Here is a 23,143-nt window from a genome sequence, read left to right as displayed (position 1 = left end):
TAACATGGGGGCAACTTAATGTAAAATAGTTACCAAACTTTGTTAAAGGGTATCTCTCAACTCCAATTTCAGCCTTTGCCCAAACCCTTCACATTTACAGGTGAGAAGTTGTGGGTGGCGGGGGAATAAATAAATATTCATTTTTGGGGGTGGGTAAACTTAGTTGTACCTGATCCCAACACTTTGTCACTAAAGCATACTTACTAGAAGTCCACTGGCATGCTCTGATAATAAAATAATGTGCATCGTGAGAAAATATGGCTCTGGACAGTTAGCGCACAGTGGTAAGGTGGCAAGTTCCTGACATCTTGTGGTGTAAGTTCAAATCCCCTATGTAAATAAGGTATTTCTGTTTTTATTTATTTTTTAATTTGCAAACATTTCTAAAAACCTGTTTTCGCTTTGTCATTAAAATGGGTATTGTGTGTAGATTGAGGAAAACAAATAATTTATTCAATTTTAGAATAAGGCTGTAACGTAACAAAATGTGGAAAAAGTGAAGGGATCTGAATACGTTCCGAATGCACTGTATGCAGTAGCTCTTGGTCAAATTAACTCAGATTTGTCTTGGGTACACACACAAAAATATAAATGCAACATGTAAAGTGTTGGTCCCATGTTTCAGCTCCTGAGAACCGCACAAAATGTTATTTATCTCACATTTTGAGCACAAATGTGCTTACATCCCTGTTAGTGAGCATTTCTCCTTTGCCAAGTTAATCCATCCACCTGAGAGTTGTGGCATATCAAGAAGCTGATTAAACAGCATGGTCATTACACAGGTGCACCTTGTGCTGGGGACAATAAAAGTCCACTAAAATGTGCAGTTTTGTCACACAACACAATGCCACAGATGTCTCAAGTTGAGGGAGCGTGCAAATTGGCATGCTGACTGCAGGAATGTGCCCCAGAGTGGTTGCCAGAGAATTGAATGTTAATTTCTCTACCGTTTAGAGAATTTGGCAGTACGTCCAACCGGCCTCATAACCGCAGACCACGCCAGCCCAGGACCTCCACATCTGGCTTCTTCACCTGCGGGATCGTCTGAGACCAGCCACCCGGACAGCTGATGAAACTGAGGAGTATTTCTGTCTGTAATAAAGCCCTTTTTTTGGGAAAACCTCATTCTGATTGGCTAGGCTTGGCTCCCAAGTGGGTGGGCCTATGCCCAGGCCCCCTATGGCTGCGCCCCTGCCCAGTCATATGAAATCCATAGATTAGGGCATAATTAGTATCTTTTTTTTTGTGCCCTTTTTCGATCGTCTCATCACTGCAAGTCCCCAACGGGCTCGGGAGAGGCGAAGGTGGAGTCATGCATCCTCCGAAACATGACCCGCCTAACCATGCTCCTTAAACAGCTTAACCCGGAAGCACCAATGTGTCGGAGGAAACACCATTCTACTGGCACCCGGCCCGCCACAAGGAGTCGCTAGAGCGTGATGAGCCAAGTAAAGCCCCACCGGCTAAACCCTCCCCTAACCTGGACGACGCTGCGCCAATTGTGCGCCGTCCTATGGGACTCCCGGCCACGGCCGGTTGTGGCACAGCCCGGGAATTAACCCGGGTCTGTAGTAACGCCTCTCGCACTGCGATGCAGTGCCTTAGACTAATGCGCCACTCAGGAAGCCCTGAATGTATTTTATTTTAATTGACTGATTTCCTTAAATGAACTGTAACTCAGTAAAATCGTTGGAATTAACTCTATTTTTCTTAAAACTGCATTGTTGGTTAAGGGCTTGTAAGTAAGCATTTCACGTTAAGGTCTACACCTGTTGTATTGTGACAAATAAAATGTGATTTGATTTATGCGGAAATGTGCCTTACTGCCTTTTTAATTTTGTGTAATGTCAGTAGTCTAGTCAAGGAAGCCTCATGCTAAATATATTGGCACACTCCACTTACCAAGACCATTGCCAAATAAGGCACGCTGTCACCGTTTTTATAGTAAGCCTTGAGGTGGTACCACCAAGCACATACCAAAACCCTCCCTTGAACCTTCTCAAGGTGCCTCTACATCACGATTTCAATGGTAGAGTTGAACCGCTGGGGGCAAAAAGAGCTAGATTTACTACTAAAAGACCAAAATATATCTATTTTGCAACGAACTGTCAAAATGAAGACCAGAATTGCTGTGTTTCACTATAACTAAGCCTAAAACATATGTGCTTCACAAGTCATCACACACACAGACACACACACACAATGTAAAGGACCGAGAGGGAGAGGGGTCAGATTTTGTAAGGTGAGGAAGGGTTTCATGCTATTTGCAGGATATTGAACCTGCTGGAGGTGGGGTGAGGAGCTGCACCAGGTGGGCGGGGTCTGCACCCTCAGACTCCTCCTTGTGGTCATTGACTAGACAGGACTGGAGCTTCAGTTCCTCCCCATCTGGAGCATGGACCACCACACTGGGGATACTCCAGTTCTTGCCCTCCCCAGATGCCAACCCAATCTCTGGGTCTAGGTCTGGGTCAGTCAGAGGAGGGGTGGAGGACGAGCAGGGAAGGGTGGAGGACGGGCAGGGAGGGGTGAAGACTCTGTGTCTGGCTAGGGGAGGGGTGTCCTGGGGGGTGCTGAGGGGGGAGGAATGGGTGCTGGCCCTGAGCAGGAGGCGGCTGAGGTGGTTGAGGAACTGAGACCCCCTGGACTCCCTTGAGGAGGGAGGGGTGGTGGAGGTGTGTCGCAGGAGGGAGGGGCAGTAGGCGGAGAGACTCCCTATAGAGGGGGCAAGGGTAGTGGGGAAATGAGAGATAAGACAGGATGGAAAAAGGAAAGCAGGAAAGAAGGAGAGGAAAAATAAATCAAGGTGAGAAGGGTAGAAATCCTAAATGTGTGTTGGGAACGATGCTCTTCATGCTAACAAGCCCAGGCATTGTTAAACAAATCAAAATATATTTTATATTTGAGATTCTTCAAATAGCCACCCTTTGCCTTGATGACAGCTTTGCACACTCTTAGCATTCTCTCAACCAGCTTCATGAGGTAGTCACCTGGAATGCATTTCAATTAACAGGTGTGCCTTCTTAAAAAGTTAATCTGTGGAATTTCTTTCATTCTTAATGCGTTTGAGCCAATCAGTTGTGTTGTGACAAGGTGGGGGGGGGGGGGGGGGGGGGGGGGGGTATACAGAAGATAGCCCTATTTGGTAAAACACCAAGTCCATATTATGGCAAGAACAGCTCAAATAAGCAAAGAGAAACTACAGTCCATCATTACTTTAAGACATGAAGGTCAGTCGCAAAAAGTGCAGTCGCAAAAACCATCAAGCGCTATGATGAAACTGGCTCTCATGAGGTCCGCCACAGGAATGGAAGTTACCTCTGCTGCAGAGGATAAGTTCATTAGAGTTACCAGCCTCAGAAATTACAGCCCAAATAAATGCTTCACAGAGGTGAAGTGTTATAGTGTGGGGGTGCTTTGCTGGTGACACTGTCTGTGATTTATTTAGAATTCAAGGCACACTTAACCAGCATGGCTACCACAGCATTCTACAGCGATACGCCATCCCATCTGGTTTGGGCTTAGTGGGACTATAATTTGGTGGCTATTTGAAGAATCTCAAATATATTTGGATTTGTTTAACACTTTTTTTGGTTACTACATGATTCCATATGTATTATTTCATAGTGTTGATGTCTTCACTATTATTCTACAATGTAGAAAATAGTAAAAATAAAGATAAACCCTGGAATGAGTAGGTGTGTCCAAACATTTGACTGGTACTGTACATGTAGCCGCACTAAACCAGGAGAGATTAAGTCAAGGCAAATTAACATCTGTCATAATGCCAACCGCCCACAAACAGCAGCGAACATGTTCAGAACACATACAAAAACACTGTTTAGCAACCATTGTGCAATGTTACAAAAACTAAATAAATCCCACGGTTATATCACACTTTAATAAGGATATACTATAGGTCACTCAAACGGACCAATCACAAGCAAGGGGAAGTTGACCAATAATCTTCAACTGTGATTTAAGTGCTACATGATGACATGTGCACAGATTTACTTTGGTTATAAGTTATTAACTATTAGCCTACTACAACAGTTCAACACAAAACCATCTTTCCAGGAGAAAACACAATCCAGTGCACAAAACAAACTCATCTCAGACTTATCACGGCAGTGTTCAAGAACAGTCACAATGGGCAAATCACATGCCAGCAAAAGACCCATGCACCAATCAGAGCCTGCCCATCGTCTTGTCACTCTGTACCTCAGCCAACTGACACCATATGGCTCTTTTAAGACCCAACCCACTTTTTATTTTTATTTTTTAAACACCTCCATAGTGCATACATTAAATCTGTCAAAACATGGCTAAACTTTAGTAAAAAAGGGTGTAAATAAAACATTCTTTAATAGAAAAAATAGTGAAAAGCTGAAATGAGGGGATAGCGAGCAGTAGAGAAAAGGAGAAGTGCAGCGAGGGCTCTCACCGTTTCTCTCAAGCAGGTGTGGGTCAGATTGTTTCTTGCCGATGTCAGCGAAGGAGCGCACCAGAGGGATGCGGTTGCTGAGCTTCTTCTCATTCTGGTGGTGGTGTCTCTTCAACATGGCCTCCCTCACCTTCTGCCTCAACCCGTCCTCCAGCTGAGCTGACGCCACCATGCTGTCTATCACCATGTCTATGGGGGGTACAGGGTAGACCGCATGATTTATTCAACTGTTACATGGTTTATTCAACTGTTACATGGTTTATTCAACTGTTACATGGTCAACACATTCAACTTTCAGACTCACTCATAGCCAAAACTCTCTCATTCACACACCCAACCATACACACCTAGCTAGTAAAACAGTCAAATGTCTGCAGAGAGACATGCATACACACACGCTCACCGGCGATCTCCTCAATAGTGTTAGCTCTCATGTCCAACATGACAGTGCCGTTGAGGATGCAGCTGCGGAGCTCGAAGAGGCTGTGTAGAGACAGCGTGGCCACGTAGGGCTTACTCCAACGCTCCCCTCCATCCTCCACGTCTTCCTCAAACTTTAACCACCTATACACACACACACACAGGATTAAAGGAGCTGTTTGATGAGGAAATATCCACTAGGAGTAGTGAGGAAGGCTGTGTCTCGTGCCTGGCTGTCTCCCTCCACTCGTAGACGTGTCCGTCCCTGAAGAACAGCTCGTCCAGCTCAGTGAACAGGTCGTGGGGCATGTGTTCCTCATCATCATCCTCTGTCCCCAGGATGAACTGGACCCGCTGGGACGGGGTGTCTGGAACACAGGGGTACAGGTGTGGAAGATGGGTAAGGTAGTACAGCAAAGAGAATATCAGCAGAAAAACCCCAGAAAAGGTTTGGCATAGGAAACAGGGCTGGAGAATGGAGATATGACAACAGAGCTGATCTGAGGACAGTGAAGCTAAAGCAGACGTTGAGGTGGGAGAGGGAACTAGTCTTAGCTACCATAAGAAGGAGACTCTCGTCCATCTTCACGGTCCGAGCGGTCTCTCCTCTTGCGGTGGTGTCTGTTGCCGCGGTGGCGGTGGTGTCTCCGTTTGGTCTCTCTGCCCAGAGGAACATGGACACCCACATAGACCGCTCTGTGACCTGGAGACAGGGTAGAGAGAGGCATGGTCAATCACAGTCTATCACGTTTAACAGTCTTATCTGCAGTAGGGCTGGGTATATACACACGGCATTTAAAAAATTGGTAATGTCAATATGGTTATTCGTAACATACATAGTCCGATTTTAGCATTCTCCAATCTTTAGATCGCCTCTCTTCACAGGCCCAAACTTGCATGAGACAAATGTGGTTGTTTTCATACACTGCAGCCTTCCTGAGTCACCATCAGACTCCACATTATGGAAACCTACTCTAACCCACCCACACAAAAAAAAAAAAGTATTCCCTTTGTCGTTTACGTGCGTCACACATGCTGGTAAACCTTTCCTCTGATCCTCCTCTCAATTTCTGTCGTATCAAGTGGCCATACCTGAAGCGTTAAATGAATGGATGAGTACGTGCCATTTTGACAGCAACTAAGAATGGATAGAAAGGAAGTCACTGCCTAAGACCCGCTGCTCCCTGCTCACTGCCTAAGACCCACTGCTCCCTCCCTAAGACCCGCTGCTCCCTGCTCACTGCCTAAGACCCGCTGCTCCCTGCTCACTGCCTAAGACCCACTGCTCACTGCCTAAGACCCGCTGCTCCCTGCTCACTGCCTAAGACCCACTGCTCCCTCCCTAAGACCCGCTGCTCCCTGCTCACTGCCTAAGACCCGCTGCTCCCTGCTCACTGCCTAAGACCCGCTGCTCCCTGCTCACTGCCTAAGACCCGCTGCTCCCTGCTCACTGCCTAAGACCCGCTGCTCCCTGCTCACTGCCTAAGACCCGCTGCTCCCTGCTCACTGCCTAAGACCCGCTGCTCCCTGCTCACTGCCTAAGACCCGCTGCTCCCTGCTCACTGCCTAAGACCCGCTGCTCCCTGCTCACTGCCTAAGACCCGCTGCTCCCTGCCTAAGACCCGCTGCTCCCTGCTCACTGCTGGTGGTCAGGACATGGGGAAAGGAGAGAAGGCTAAAGAAGGAGCAGGACTTGCAGGCTGCTCTTTGTGCTTATAAACACACTGGGAACGTTAAACCCGTCTGTATGGCATCCTACTGACGTCAGTCTGGACAGAGCAGATAAACGGACCAGGAGGGAGGTGAGGACTACAGCGTGGTGGGTCTTCATCACACCCCTGTTACAGACATGTAATATGTTATAGCCTACTAAGTCCAATGGGGAAAGAATTAATACCAAAAAAAAACTACAAAAACATAGTATTTGTGAGTGGGGGCCTGCGTCTTAAAATGTTTTTCCTATTATTAGCCATGGGGAGTTTTTAGCAGTAATAAATCTCTAAGACCTAAGAAGTTGTGACCTCCCTAAATGAAGTGTCCCATGCTGTGGGTGTTAAAGGTGAGCTGTGAGCCTAGCATTAGGGAGCATTACATAGAGAACAACACTACCTAATCCACCCAGTTCCTCTCTGGATGATCTAAAAAAGGTCCAACTGTGATACTCAGCTGCACACCCCTGCAGGGTTTCCTGTCCAAAAGTACTTAGTTCCTTTCGTTTACATGGATGACAGAGATGCACAACAACACTAATAATACAACTAACATCTTTATTGTTCCAGGCTTCCAGCTAACATCTTTATTGTATCCCTGGACATTCCTAGGAATAAATAACATTCAGGTCAGAGGTTTTCCTCTGTGGTTTCCATTAGCACCTCTGGTTGTCAGCTGTAATGTTCTGCGCAGTAGGAGTCGTCCCTGGGCCACACACACACAGTAGATAAACAATTGTCTCCATAACACTGCCACTGGCTGGGGTCAGGTCTCCTGCAGGCTGTCAAGGTCTCCACTGAGACATAGTGCACATCAATTCCCATTTAGGCCTTCCCCGTACCCATGCATATCTACTCGGAACTGGTGTCCCTTGAATATAGCCAAGTTATCGTTATTTAGTGTATTTATTACTTTTATATTATATTTTCTCTGCATGGTTGGGAAGGGCCTGTAATTAAGCATTTCACTGTTAGTCTACACCTCTTGTCTACGTAGCATGTGGCCAATACAGATGTTTGATTTGCCATCAACACCTGTTACCTCCAACTATGGACAACCAGTAGAGACCAAAAAACAACAACAAATAAATCCACTATTTACAGTCTTTCATATTTCGGAAACAATCGTCTGACTTGTGAGACTAGGTTCTTATGCAGACTCATGATCAATGTTCGCTGCCTCAAATTCTTTCCGGCACTGAGCGAATTTCAGGTCTGCTGAGCGCAAACTTGAACGTTATGCGTTTACTATGAACACTGAGGCTGTACCTGCTTTAAGTTACAGTTTTAACAGTGGCCAAGTAGGCTACCGTGGCCATTGATCATAATGTAGGCCTACCAGAGTGGCTCTGAGAGACCCGGCGGTAGGATTTTACAGTGAAGAGGCAACAAGTCCGATTTTTTTTACATGCAAGTGAAGATAATAGCCGACGAAATGCACAAGTATTTACAAAAATAAACTGGATCAAATAGAGCTCTTCAAACAAAACCCAGCAGCATGCCGACCTGTTCCCTGTCCCGTCCCACAAAGATGAGAGGACAGGCTTCTTATAGCAATACGCATGATGCAACGGAACAATGGGAAACCCTTACACATATCTGGTCAATTAACATTCAAAGCACATTAAATACAGTACCATACATGTTCAGATAAACATTTGCATTTATACCAGCACACATCAATAACTGCGCTAAACTCATGCTTTAGAGCATAAATACTATCTGGGATATAGAAATTTACGTCCCCTGGGTTTAAGCTCCTACCGCACCACCCGTACCATTCATTAACTATGCGCTCAAACGAGCCCCATTTGCCCCGTCAATTCTCTGAACAGGAAATGAACAGAACCCTGGTCAATAAAACGAGGACATACAAGGTAATCATACACATTTCTGACTATCTACCTTCACGTTTTAAATGAGTAAACAATATCACATTGTAGCTAGAACTTCGTATAACTGAAAGTATGACCAGAAAGAGCCGATATTCACATTAAGACTCACAACAAAAACCAATAGCCGGTGCTCCCAACTCAAACACTTGTTACTTCTCGTTCACAGGTGATCAACCAACAAAAAGGACATCGCTGCCCCACATTATTATCATCAATAAATGTCCTTCTCATAAACTGTAAATCATGTCTGGTCCTTTATCAAAAGCTTTAGATTATGTGACGGAGTACATAGGACAATCGTCACAGTGCCCGAGCATTAAAAAAAAACTATGGAGAAAATGCATCCCATAACATTTGAACATAGAATCAGACAAAAATGTATGCTACCCTCTGCCTATTGACTACTTAGCTTATTCAAGCCTGTCTCAAAATACATCACTGCTCCATTAAGATATAATAAAACTCTTTACCCGACTGGCTTTTCAAAGATGGCTAGATGTTTATACGTTTTGTGCTCGTAGGAAGCAATCGCTTATCACTTCCCCATTGCTGACCAGAAATAGCTATAACTGGGCTAATAACGCACTGTGTGCACACGTGGCTCTTCACTTTGATCTCAAAACAAGCGCATCTACTCACGACCACTCGTGCCGGTCAATGCAATAGAATCCTCCTCTGATGCGATGTGCCTAAAACAATCACAGACGGTCTTGCATAGTTAGGTTTGTTTCGTTATGTTGCATTTAAAAATGTTGATTTGGTCACAATTCCCACAGTAGAGGGAAACATTGATGGTGTAAACTAACAGGGAAAACTAGCAGAGTGAAGTTCAATCTCGTGAGTCTCTGCGCGGGCTGGTATTTGTTCTGCAAGGCCGTCCTGGGGGAGCGGAGCACCCGCACACAGCTTAGGGGGGAACATTGATCATGATGTATAAGAAAAAACACAAGCAGATATTAACTTTAGAGAAGTGTGGAGGTTAGGAGAGAGGAGAGAGGGACAGAGTAGCGGAACGGGAACATGGAGGTTGGGTCTGCCTGTACCAACCGTGTGATTATGTGAATGAGTGAGATAGAGTTCTAGTGTTCTAGAGAGAGTGAGAGAGAATGAAGGGGGAGTGAAAGAGCAGGCTCTATTAAATTAGTGAAGGCCAGAGCTTCAGGCTAGTCCACAGTAATGCTGTTAGAGCTAGCACTAGGGTGGGGGGGAGGAGCAGCTAATGCATGACATTCTCACACGGTTCACTACCTCATTAGCCAGGGGTTACAAGTTACACTGTTCTCTACCTCATTAGCCAGGGGTTACAAGTTACACTGTTCTCTACCTCATTAGCCAGGGGTTACAAGTTACACTGTTCTCTACCTCATTAGCCAGGGGTTACAAGTTACACTGTTCCCTACCTCATTAGCCAGGGGTTACAAGTTACACTGTTCCCTACCTCATTAGCCAGGGGTTACAAGTTACACTGTTCCCTACCTCATTAGCCAGGGGTTACAAGTTACACTGTTCCCTACCTCATTAGCCAGGGGTTATAAGTTACACTGTTCCCTACCTCATTAGCCAGGGGTTATAAGTTACACTGTTCCCTACCTCATTAGCCAGGGGTTACAAGTTACACTGTTCTCTACCTCATTAGCCAGGGGTTACAAGTTACACGGTTCACTACCTCATTAGCCAGGGGTTACAAGTTACACTGTTCCCTACCTCATTAGCCAGGGGTTACAAGTTACACTGTTCCCTACCTCATTAGCCAGGGGTTACAAGTTACACTGTTCCCTACCTCATTAGCCAGGGGTTACAAGTTACACTGTTCTCTACCTCATTAGCCAGGGGTTACAAGTTACACTGTTCTCTACCTCATTAGCCAGGGGTTACAAGTTAGTGTTCAAGTTCACCTCACAAAGCCTGGTCTCCCCAAGCAGCTTCTTGGGAGGGGATGCAGCTACAGTGTGTGTGTGTGTGTGTGTGTGCGCGCGCATGCATGCAAATGAATGTGTGTGGGAGATAAATTGTTAAAATTCCATTGTGGACCCTATAAACTCTAGAAACTGTGCCAGGGCTTTTCCCCTTTCTTTTCCCCACTGCAGTCAGAGCTGTGGAATGTGGGAGGACATCATGCATACCTCAATTACCAGATCAAGCCAGACAAACGTGACTCTGGATTTTTCATGATATTACAGTGCATGAGTAAAAACGTGCGGGCGTGTGTGTGTGTATATGTGAGAGCATGCATTTGTAGAATTCCCTCTGTCCCATGGCCATATAACAATGTAATTCCACATGGGCTTCCTTGATACTGCTCTGTGTGGACTCAGTGTATACTGTCAACATGAATAGGATCCGGGCACATGTGATACTTTGTGTGTATATATAAACACTAAAATCAGACTTACTCTCTAGCTCCTCTTTCTCAAAGTTGGTGTGAATGGTGGAGCTCGTCTTCCCCAGGTCCACCACCGCCTCATCGTTCCCCTGGAGACGACAAGGAGAAATACAAATCAGTGGACAGATTTCAACAAAACACAAAAAGAGAACGGAATGTACATATGGTGGAGATGCAGAGAGAAAGGATATTTATTCAATAGCCTAAATCTTCATAGTTCCCAAAGAGCAAGTTGTTTTAAAGCTGCAATATGTAACTTTTTGTGCGACCTGAAAAAATTCGCATAGAAATGTGAGATATAGATCTATTATTCTCACTAAAAGCAAGTCTAAGAAGTGGTAGATCTGTTCTACGTGCACTATTTCTATGCTTCCCGTTCTTCAGTTTCGTTTTTGCGTCTTTTACTTTCGGTTTTGTACACCAGCTGCAAACACAATACCTTTGGTTATGGAAAATATTTCACAGCGGTTTAGATGGTACAATGATTCTCTACACTATACTTGCTTGTTTTGTCACATAAACTGAAATTAGGCGAACTATTAGAATTTTAACAACCAGGAAATGGCAGAGCGATTTCTGCATAGTGCATCTTTAAGCATTGATAGAATTGTACAACACACCCTAGACACTAGAGGGTAGGAAGGAAATAATGAGGCTCTTAAAAAAAAACAAGGGCCTACGTAGTCAATCCTATTGACCACAAAGCACAGCGTCAGAGATACACAATGGAAGAGGGTAATACAGGTCACATTGGGTGGCAGTTGGAGCAGTGTGAAGTTAACTTCCTGTTCTTGGTTTTACACTTCCTATTAGGTTACACCTTTTAACACAGCAGTCAAATTCAATAGGACTCCCTAATCCAGCCATCTCACTAAGACCACACAGGCAATAGTGTAATAGTAGAGCTTCATCTGCTTCAAGACTAGACCTAACAAAGAAATAGGCCTATAGGCTAATCATAGGTCTATTCTGATAGCCTCTTAAAACAGTCATGGGAAAGACCCTGCATTTTCCATACACTATAGGCTAACTACACCACGTACAAGAACAACTCCAAACTGTCATCGTTCAGTTGATATAGGAGATCCCATTACCATTGGATAGAATTCCAATTAAAAGTAGCTTCTGCCGAGTCCCCAACAACTGGATGTTCTGGTTTTCAGGGGAAATGGACCAAAAAAGAGCCTGTGACGAGACTTCCGCTTTTTGGACGTTAACAAGGTGACACTCCCATCTTAACTCCTCCACATTTACTGGATTGGTTGAACAGTGCAGAAGAGAACCTTTCTCTTCCTGTCAAGACTAGTATGTAGGGGATCTAGTTTCAGGTGTTTCTCTTACGCCTGCTACGATAGGTTAATTATAAGAGACATTGTAGCCTACTCTAGTCTAAGAGACATTGTAGCCTAAACAGGAGAAAGGCCTTTGAACGCTATAGCCAAGGGGAATGACTCAGACAGAGGGATGTCCCTGCTGAATAAAGCCTAGGCGGCTGGACAGCACCTGCGGGGGTGAGCGCTGAGGTAAATATTTGTGTTGGGCACAGGCCAGCAAGCCCCGAGTCCAAAGACAGGCTGTCTTAGTAGCACGACACAGACACATACAGTGTTTAGATTTGAGTTACCCATACTTTACAAGTTTGTGTTATCCATCTCTCCAGCTTGCATTCCCTCTCTCTAGCTATCTCTCGGTCTCTACATCACTCTGCATTCTCCTCCTAACCAGGGACAATTGTTCTGTAACAACCATGAACCCAAGAGGAGTTAGACTGAGCCTAATGAACCCGAAGTAGGTCTATTTATTAGAGACCAACTCAACAGACGACATTAAAAAGTAAGTGGCAGTTGGGAACATTTCACTAACTTTCTAGGCAGATCAGCCTCCTGTCACATATGATATATGCCACTGACTGACCAGTCATGTTCGGGGCTAGTCTAGACGCTGTGCACCATTTCAGGGCACTACATGAGAGTTTTAAAATAGCTGCCAAAGGTTTTTGTACAACCAAGGAGTGCCTTGTAAATATAATTTGACACACAGGGTGAAATAGACAGATAGGCTACCTCCTGATGATGAAATATGCCATGTGGTCCAGTGCTACTGCTCTGGAAAGCAGCAACAATCCAGTCAGTAGGAGCCTCCTACCACCACGGTTTCTAAAGGTTGAATTTTTCTGCAGTAGAGAATAGAAACAATATGGCCTAATAGCCAAGTTCATGAACTGGAAAGTTTCATTTAGCGGTTGTACGGTTGCTGGGCCTGGTAGCTAAACCATATGGTGGGAACTTCTAGAGAACTACCCATTTAGCAAGTGCTGCTTCTACTGAAATAGCTAAAAGACGATGGTTGAGTAATTCAGTGAGTTTAACTTTTGGAGATGGTTTGCTTGTTATTTGGGTTCCTACTCTTCCATCACTGGTACAGTAATAGGCTCTCAAAACTTAAGTACTTTTTTAAAAACCACACTACTATGAAAAAAGCACATGCCTATTCCCAATACAGACCAGAACACACATACCACACATGGAGCTTTGGCTGCTGTGGTGGTCTTCAAATTGACAACATCTCCCCAGAAATCCATGGCTGGCAGACTCCGCAGAGTGGCGGAACCCCCCCCCCACAACGAAAGAGCACCCAAGTCCTGCTTCAAATCACTGGATGGTGACTGGGTGGTTTGAGTAGGGAATCGAGGTGGCATTGAACACAAATAGGCCTACAGGTCTGAGCAGACAGTCTATGGGGTGGGTGCCCAAATAGTCCTCTAATGCGTGGAGTGTGTACAAGTACGTGTGTTCACAATTTGCGTCTGCTTTCAGGAGGGTGTTCCAAATATGATTTTTTATTTTTAGCTGTGGGTGTGTCCTGAGAGAGCTGGGGGGGGTGATATAAATGAACAGCATGTGGGGCGACTGTGGGGGCAGCCGGTCTGAAGTAAATTAGTCCACGTGCCACGTTTGGGGTGCTAATAAATCAATCCATAAATAATTTTACAGTTAAAAAAAGGTAGGCTACATGGGATTTTGAACATTAGGTTATACTAAATGTAGGTTGTTGCACCCAAAATGTAAGGCAATCGTCGGGAAGATATAGATTGTTGCATTTGAGCCATCTGTAACTGTGATATTGTTAACTGTTTTGTACCTATCAAATCCAATGTGGAGGGATATTTAGGGTGTTTTATGCTAGTCTGGTAGACCACTAGCCAGAATCAAAATGAGTGTGCACTTCGGAAAGTATTCAGGCCCCTTGACTTTTTCCACATTTTGTTACAGCCTTATTCTACAATGGATTAAAAGTTTAGTTTTTTTCAGCAATCTACACATAATACCCCATAATGACAAAGCGAAAACAGGTTTAGAAAATGTACTAAAAATAAAACAGAAATACCTTATTTACGTAAGTATTCAGACCCTTTGCTATGATACTCGAAATTGAGCTTAGGTGCATACTGGTTCAATTGATCATCCTTGAAATGTTTCTACAACTTTATTGGAGTCCACCTGTGGTAAATTCAATTGATTGGACATGATTTGGAAAGGCACACACCTGTCTATATAAGGTCCCTCAGTTGACAGTGAATGTCAAAGCAAACACCAAGCCATGAGGTCGAAGGAATTGTCCATAGAGCTCCGAGACAGGATTGTGTCAAGGCACAGATCTGGGGAAGGGTACCAAAACATTTCTGCAGCATTGAAGGTCCCCAAGAACACAGTGGCCTCCATCATTCTTAAATGAAAGAAGTTTGGAACCACCAAGACTCTTCTTAGAGCTGGCCACCCAGCCAAATTGAGCAATCGGGGGAGAAGGGCCTTGGTCAGGGAGGTGACCAAGAACCTGATGGTCACTCTGACAGAGCTCCTCTGTGGAGATGAGAGAACCGTCCAGAAGGACAACCATCTCTGCAGCACTCCAGCAATCAGGCCTTTATGGTAGAGTGGCCAGACTGAAGCCACTCAGTAAAATGCACATGACAGCCCGCTTGCCAACAAGATTCTCTGGTCTGATGAAACCAACATTGAACTCTTTGGCCTGAATGCCAAGCGTCACGTCTGGAGGAAACCTGGCACCATCCCTACGGTGAAGCATGATGGTGGTAGCATCATGCTGTGGGGATGTTTCTCAGCAGCAGGGACTGGGGGACTAGTCAGGATCGAGGGAAAGATGAACGGAGCAAAGTACAGAGAGATCCTTGATGAAAACCTGCGCCAGAGCGCTCAGGACCTCAGACTGGGGCGAAGGTTCACCTTCCAACAGGACAATGACCCTAAGCACACAGCCAAGACAACGCAGGAGAGGCTTCGGGACAAGTCTCTGAATGTCCTTGAGTGGCACAGCCAGAGCCCGGACTTGAACCTGATCTAACATCTCCTGTGGTCCTCTGTAGCTCAGCTGGTAGAGCACAGCGCTTGTAACGCCAAGGTAGTGGGTTCGATCCCCGGGACCACCCATACACAAAAATGTATGCACGCATGACTGTAAGTCGCTTTGGATAAAAGAGTCTGCTAAATGGCATATTATTATTATTATTATTATTATCTCTGGAGAGACATGAAAATAGCTGTGCAGGAACGCTCCCCATCCAACCTGACAGAGCTTGAGAGGATCTGCAGAGAAGAATGGGAGAAAGTGAAAGCAATAAGCTACAGTCAGAAACCAAAGTGTCCTCATGTGCCCTGTGACCCAACGCTGACATCTCGGTGTAATCCTCCAAACACATAACCGTCCAAGGCGTCCATGCTGAGAACACAATGTAGAAGGAAACAGTCCAGCTCCAAAACAACAGATGGCTTTGATAATCAAGGCAGACGACTATTAGTCGGTTTTACATTTCTCATTTCATTTCATTACTCTCACACAAAAACACACACCTTTTTAGGCTCCATGGTAGCCTAAAACAAACAGTGAGGCAATCCATAGGAGGGGGAGGGCCCAGGAAGCAGAGCATTCTTCTGGGAATAATGTCTGGAGGGCTGACAAGTCTGGGTCTGGGCAATTCCACAGTAACAGAACGACAGAGACTCAGATTTGTTACTTTAAAAAGTATGCCAAAAAATGTACATTGATTGCAAAGTTAAACAAACCATACAACTATTCACAAGGACTACTTTTAACAATTTCCACTAAGGGTGTAACAGTTCACCAAACCCACGGTTAGGTACGTATTGCGGTTTTGGGGTCACGGTTCGATTCAGTACAGCAGGAAAATTAAATGCCATTCACAATGTTCCTGTCATTGTCTGTTGTGACAGGATTGTTAGTTGAAGTCGGAAGTTTACATACACTTAGGTTGGAGTCAAAACTCGTTTTTCAACCACTCCACAAATTTCTTGTTAACAAACTATAGTTTTGGCAAGTCGGTTAGGACATCTATTTTGTGCATGACACAAGTAATTTTTCCAACAATTGTTTACAGACAGATTATTTCACTGTATCACAATTCCAGTGGGTCAGAAGTTTACATACACTAAGTTGACTGTGCCTTTAAACAGCTTGGAAAATGATGTCATGGCTTTAGAAGCTTCTGATAGGCTAATTGACATCATTTGAGTCAATTGGAGGTGTAACTGTGGATGTATTTCAAGGCCTACCTTCAAATTCAGTGCCTCTTTGCTTGACATCATGGGAAAATCTAAAGAGTCCTCAGAATTTTTTTTTGTAGACCTCCACAAGTCTGGTTCATCCTTGGGAGCAATTTCCAAATGCCTGAAGGTACCACGTTCATCTGTACAAACAATATTACGCAAGTATAAACTCCATGGGACCACACAGTCGTCATACCGCTCAAGAAGGAGATGCGTTGTCTCCTAGAGATGAACGTACGTTGCTGCGAAAAGTGCAAATCAATCCCAGAACAACAGCAAAGGACCTTGTGAAGATGCTGGAGGAAACAGGTACAAAAGTATCTATATCCACAGTAAAACAAGTCCTATATCGAAATAACCTGAAAGGCCGCTCAGTAAGGAAGAGTCCACTGCTCCAAAACCGCCATAAAAAAGCCAGAATACGATTTGCAACTGCACATGGGGAAAATATCGTACTTTTTGGAGAAATGTCCTCTGGTCTGATGAAACAGAAATAGAACTGTTTGGCCATAATGACCATCGTTATGTTTGGAGGAAAAAGGCGATGCCTTGCAAGCCGAAGAACACCATCTCAACCGTGAAGCACGGGGGTGGCAGCATCATGCTGTGGGGGAGCTTTGCTGCAGGAGGGACTGGTGCACTTCACAAAATAGATGGCATCATGAGGAAGGAAAAGTATGTGGATATATTGAAGCATCAAGACATCAGTCAGGAAGTTAAAGCTTGGTTGCAAATGGGTCTTCCAAATGGAAAATGACCCCAAGCATCCTTCCAAAGTTGTGGCAAAATGGCTTAAGGACAACAAAGTCAAGGTATTGGAGTGGCCATCACAAAGCCCTGACCTCAATCCTATAGAACATTTGTGGGCAGAACTGAAAAAGCGTGTGCGAGCAAGGCGGCCTACAAACCTGACTCAGTTACACCAGCTCTGTCAGGAGGAAATGGGCCACAATTCACCCAACTTATTGTGGGAAGCTTGTGGAAGGCTAACCGAAACATTTGACCCAAGTTAAACAATTTAAAAAAGGCAATGCTACCAAATACTAATTGAGTGTATGTAAACTTCTGACCCACTGGGAATGTGATGAAAGAAATAAAAGCTGAAATAAATCACTCATTCTTAAAATAAAGTGGTGATCCTAACTGACCTAAAAAAAAAGGGAATTTTTGCTAGGATTAAATGTCAGGAATTGTGAAAAACTGAGTTTAAATGTATTTGGCTAAGGTGTATGTAAACTTCCGACTTCAACTGTATGGTGGGCCTCAAGTTTCCACTCTGACGCTACGTTTGTAACCATGTGGGAATTTACCAGTTGTGAAGTCGTAAATACCAGTTGGATGCATTCATGTGATTTGAACTTGTTGAGTAACGCTGATTGGCTAATGGCTAACAAGCTGCGTCAATCATTAACTAAAAAGTACAGCTATCATGATTGTAACCAAATTATAGAGTTCAAAATCCACATTAATAGATTGCTTTTTATTTATTTTTTTAAATTGTTTTAGCATTTAACTGCCAAAAATGCTGTTATAGAGGCCATTTCCTTAGTGGGTGACATCAGAGGTCATCATGTGGGAGAAAAGTAATAAAAATGTATGGACTCAACTACTGTAAGTCGCTCTGGATAAGAGCTTCTGCTAAATGACTAAAATGTTAATGTAAGTGGGTGCTCAGGATTAAAGACGAGTTTCACACAAGTAAATTACGAGTGTGAATTTTTCCCAGTTGTATGTGGCAAATTCTCACTTCCATCTTGGTTACAAACGCACCATGTCACTGCCTCCATTAGTGCCAGATGCGCACTTGTGGCTGTCATAAAGGGGGAGTGTATATAGCACGGTACATCTCCCACTCCGGGGGGTATTGGCCAATTCACTGAAAACTTTGGCTTGCTTATACAGAGCAGGTACTAGGCCTACCCGTTTGCTGAAATGGGTGCAAGAGGGAAGTTCGTAAACGTTGCTCGAGCACTTACACAAGGTGCTGAAACCCCCTATTCTCAAACGCAGAGGTGCATATCCACAGCTATAAACCAAAGACAAAAAATATAAACATAGCCTACCTGTCGCTCTTGTAATTTCTTTGGCCCGGTCAGAGTAGGCTGCCAAGGGCTGCTTGAATGCAGAAGGGAGGCGATGTTGTGTTGTATTTGCGTTTCCGTCTTGCTCCGGAATACTGAAGGCACTGTATACTGGGCATACAGTGCCTTGGGAAAGTATTCAGACCCCTTGACTTTTTCCACATTTTGTTACGTTACAGCCTTATTCTAAAATGCATTAAATAAATACAAATCTTCAGCAATCTACACACACACCCCCACACTACCCCATAATGACAAAGCAAGATTCTCTGGTCTAATGAAACCAAGATTGAACTCTTTGGCCTGAATGCCAAGCGTCACGTCTGGAGGAATCCTGGCACCATCCTTACGGTGAAGCATGGTGGTGGCAGCATCATGCTGTGGGGATGTTTTCCAGCAGCAGGGACTGGGAGACTACTCAGGATCGAGGGAAAGATGAACGGAGCAAAGTACAGAGAGATCCTTGATGAAATCCTGCTCCAGAGCGCCCAGGACCTCAGACTGGGGTGAAGGTTCACCTTCCAACAGGACAACGACCCTAAGCACACAGCCAAGACAACGAAGGAGTGGCTTCGGGACAAGTCTCGGAATGTCCTTGATTGGAGCCAGCCTGAGCCCAGACTTGTATTTTTTTTTGCTTTGTCATTATGGGGTTGTGTGTAGATTAATTAGGGGAAAAAACTATTTAATCAATTTTAGAATAAGGCTGCAACATAACAAAATTTGGAATATTCAAGGGGTCTGAATACTTTCCGAATGCACTGTATAAGGTGTTGGCAGCTGCATAGGCTCGTCTTGTTGAGCGTGGCTACTGGTTAACAAGATACTGTTAACGTTTTATTATTTTACTGTTAACGTTTACAACCAAAATGTTCCCAAACTGGTGATTTAAACAATGGAGGATCCTCCAATTCAGGTTTAAATATACCCTACCACTCACCATCGTACAGAACTAGTCCCCGGCTGCACCTCACGAAAGGACAGTTTGAAATGCGCAAATTAAGATTAGAATTTTGATTACAACATGTGCATAGGCTCTAGTTGTTTTAATGGAATAGCCTGAAATGTTTTTTTCAGCTCAGATTTACTCAATAGTCATTTGTATGTATTCATTCGGGTTCACAGTGCGGACCAAACTGAGGTCCCCGTACCGAACGGTTCGGTAAGAATACGTGTACCGTTACACCCCTAAATTCCACTGAAAATGTTTATTTTTCCTAAAACTCACGTTAAATATCTACTCTGAATTAATATTCAAAAGACGTCTGCAGAAAGAATGGGGTGTCAGCGATGATATGACACATTGAGTTTGATTAAATATAACTACAGTAAGTGAAGTGGATTAACACTCGGTAACAGAATGACATCATGGCTCCCTGATCTGTACTATACAGAAAAGCAGAATTATAAATTGTCGTTCTCTTCATGGGGATGTATCCTTAATAGGTACAAAAAGGTAGAACAATTTAGTATCCTCCTTTGCATGTTTGGGTATTATTGAAAACACTGGCTATTATTTTAATAAGCTCTGCCCCCAAACAAGACCAAATTTGGTTGGTTCGGACCAAATCCGTACCAATCATAGACGTCTAAGTTTGGCGTTCACAGTACAGCACAGCATAGTTCAGTACATTACAGTAGAGTATACAGAGTGTACGAAACATTAAGAACACCTTCATAATATTGAGTTGCACCCGTTTTGCCCTCAGAACAGTCTCAATTCGTTGGGGAATGGACTCTAGAAGGGTGTCCAAAGCGTTCCTCAGGGATGCTGGCCCATGTTGACTCCAATGCTTCCCACAGTTGTGTCAAATTGGCCTTTGGTTGGTGGACCATTCTTGATACACACGGGGAAACTGTTGAGCGTGAAATACCCAGCAACCTTGCATTTCTTGACACAAACCGGTGCGCCTAGCACCTCCTACCATACCCCGTTCAAAGGCACTTAAATATTTTGTCTTGGCCATTCACCCTCTGAATGGCACACATACACAATCCATGTCTCAATTGACTCAAGGCTTAACAAAATCCTTCTTTAAACTGTCTCCTCCCCTTCATCTACACTGATTGAAGTGGATTTAATAAGTGACATCAATAAGGGCTTATAGCTTTCACCTGGTCAGTCTCATGGAAAGAGCATGGTGTTTTGTACACTCAGTGTAGTTCAGTACAGTAAATTGGACTCTACTTTTATTTACTGTCTTGTGCTCTACTGTACAAATATGATTGGTTGAGATTTGGAATGACCAAATTTCAACTACTTTTCAACATCCATGGACATCCGGTCCACAGTGGGTGAGGGCTGGTTACAGTAAATGGAAAGGGGGGTGGGGGGGGCTCATGGGTAGGTGTCAATAAGAGCCGGGAGAGGTGACATTAACGAGAGAGAGACAGGTTGTCCAGACTGTTTTTCACACTCGTGCTTTGACCACCACAAGACACAGAGAAAAAACTGTTGAGCTGAACATAACAGTATGCCAGTGGAAGGGAGGACCGTAGCAGGTGACCCACAGTTGGTTTGTGACTACTATGAATTCCCATTGTAGCCAATTCAATTGCAGTCATTCTGTTAGGGCCCGATTCCGACCTGAGTTAAGTGCGCGTAAATGGAATGCAATGCCCTTTTTAATGCACTTTTCTCTATGCGTATTCTGACCTTGAACGTAAGCATGAGAATAGCGTGCTATTCGTTTTGGGTCGAGATCGAATAAAAATAGTGAAACATTAAGTTCTCCTTTTTAGATAAAACTATACTAAAATGTATTCACATCACCAAATAATTAATTAAAAACACTGTTTTGCAATGAAGGTCTACAGTAGCCTCAACAGCACTCTCTGGGGTAGCACCATGGTGTAGCCGGAGGACAGCTTCCGTCCTCCTCTGGGTACATTGACTTCAATGCAAAACCTAGGAGGCTCATGGTTCTTACCCCCTTCCATAGACATGCACAGTAATTATGACAACTTCCGGAGGATGTTGTCCACCCAATCTAAGGATCACTGAAAGCATAAGCTACAGCTAGCTAGCACTGCATAAAATGAGGTGAGTAGTTGACTCAAGTAGAGATTAAGACAGTAGTTTAAACAGATTTGAACAAATTAATTTCTCCAAAAATGAAGGAGACGCAAGAGAGAGAGCTAGATATATTTCGCTGTATTTCTTTCATTTTCACTTCGTTAGCTAGCGAATGCAGCTAGCTAGTTTAGCCTACTCAAACAGAGAGGGTGCCATGTTAGCTAGCTGGCTATCCAACAATGGAACTCTTCCGAGTCAAGGTAAGCTTTTGGTTTTATTAATTTAATGCCCCCGGGGCCCGCTGGTGTAACTGCTAAACTGCACGGTTGTATTAGGTTTACTAACACATTAGTTCTAGTAGCTATGTTGACTATGGCGTTAGCTAATATGGTGACAACGATGTAGACTGTGTGTAGTGGTTAGCGATTATGGTATGAAGGTTTGGCTTGGAAAGTATATTTTTCGCCTGGTCACAGACAGCGGTTGTGTTGTGCAATGAAGTCCACAAGCGAAGGAAAAAGGTGAGAGGAGATTAGATTTTTCCCCCCCAATAGAAATAACACCAATTCTTTAGTCACTGTAATTTACAACTTGATAAGAGCCATTGATAAGAGCATTGGTGAATGAGTAATTTGTTTGGATAAATGGAATTTTAAATATAAATAACACTTGTTTTAGATATATTTTACCTTATAAATCGCTGGAGACTAAATGTGAAACCAGTCAAATCGCAGCAAACTGAAGCATATCAACTTTCCCACAGGAAAGTGTATGAAACACTGTGCCATTATGCAAAATTTGTATTGTAAGGCCTTTCAACTTGCAGGGATGGGCCCTCTCGAATGTCTTAATACAGGCTACCCAGACTTTCAGTTTCTTATTTTTGTCATGTTAAATATTAGCCAACATCACTGGCGACCGTCAGTAGACCTACTAACACATATTCAACTGCCAATTTATTGTTAGTTCCCGTAAGTTGGTATAGCCTACATAATAGTTCCATTGCCTCCCCGTGTTAAAGGGACATTTCTCCCCTGCGCTTTCACTGTATATGTCCATTAATATGTTATTAACATCCGTCAGATTTTTTTTTTAATGTCTTCATTACACGCAAATACGAGCGTTTCTGCATCTCACCATCTACAATCCCTGATTGTAAGCAAACCACAAGATCCAGAATTCATAGCGATTTCAGGATGTGGTACCGCCCCTGTTGAGGTGTATCCGTTTGAGAATGGGTGTCAACAGGTAGCTAACGTTACTCAATGGACCAGCCACTCGTTCATAGGACATCGGCTTGCATTCCAGGTGAAGCTGGTTGAGGCAAAGGGTGGCTACTTTGAAGAATCTAAAATATATTTTGATTTGTTTAACACTTTTTTGGTTACTACATGATTCCATATGTGTTATTTCATCGTTTTGATGTCTTCACTATTATTCTTCAATGTAGAAAATAGTAAAAATTAAGAAAAACCCTTGAATGAGTAGGTGTGTCCAAACTTTTGACTGGTAACACACACACACACACACACACACACACACACACCTTTCCAAATCATGTCCAATCAATTGAATTTACCACAGGTGGACTCCAATCAAGTTGTAGAAACATC

The 23,143-nt window shown here is 43.9% G+C and overlaps 1 protein-coding gene across 2 annotated transcripts in view; it reads right to left on the bottom strand.

The window, feature by feature from the left end:
* Positions 1 to 23,143, bottom strand: part of LOC311140404 (sodium bicarbonate cotransporter 3-like) — a gene marked incomplete at both ends in the record, with an annotated part of 64,112 nt that overhangs the window by 30,293 nt on the left and 10,676 nt on the right. For both annotated transcript variants that reach the window (XM_084175443.1, XM_084175442.1), the window contains 5 exons: positions 4,445 to 4,633; positions 4,848 to 5,008; positions 5,094 to 5,232; positions 5,424 to 5,567; positions 10,862 to 10,940. In XM_084175443.1, the coding sequence (XP_084031569.1) occupies positions 4,445 to 4,633; positions 4,848 to 5,008; positions 5,094 to 5,232; positions 5,424 to 5,567; positions 10,862 to 10,940 (712 nt within the window). The remainder of the gene's footprint in view (positions 1 to 4,444; positions 4,634 to 4,847; positions 5,009 to 5,093; positions 5,233 to 5,423; positions 5,568 to 10,861; positions 10,941 to 23,143) is intronic.

This window comes from Coregonus lavaretus (assembly GCF_964263955.1).
Source record: "Coregonus lavaretus genome assembly, chromosome: 13".
In the NCBI taxonomy this organism is placed as follows: Eukaryota; Metazoa; Chordata; class Actinopteri; order Salmoniformes; family Salmonidae; genus Coregonus; species Coregonus lavaretus.
This window is presented reverse-complemented; position numbering and strand designations above follow the sequence as displayed.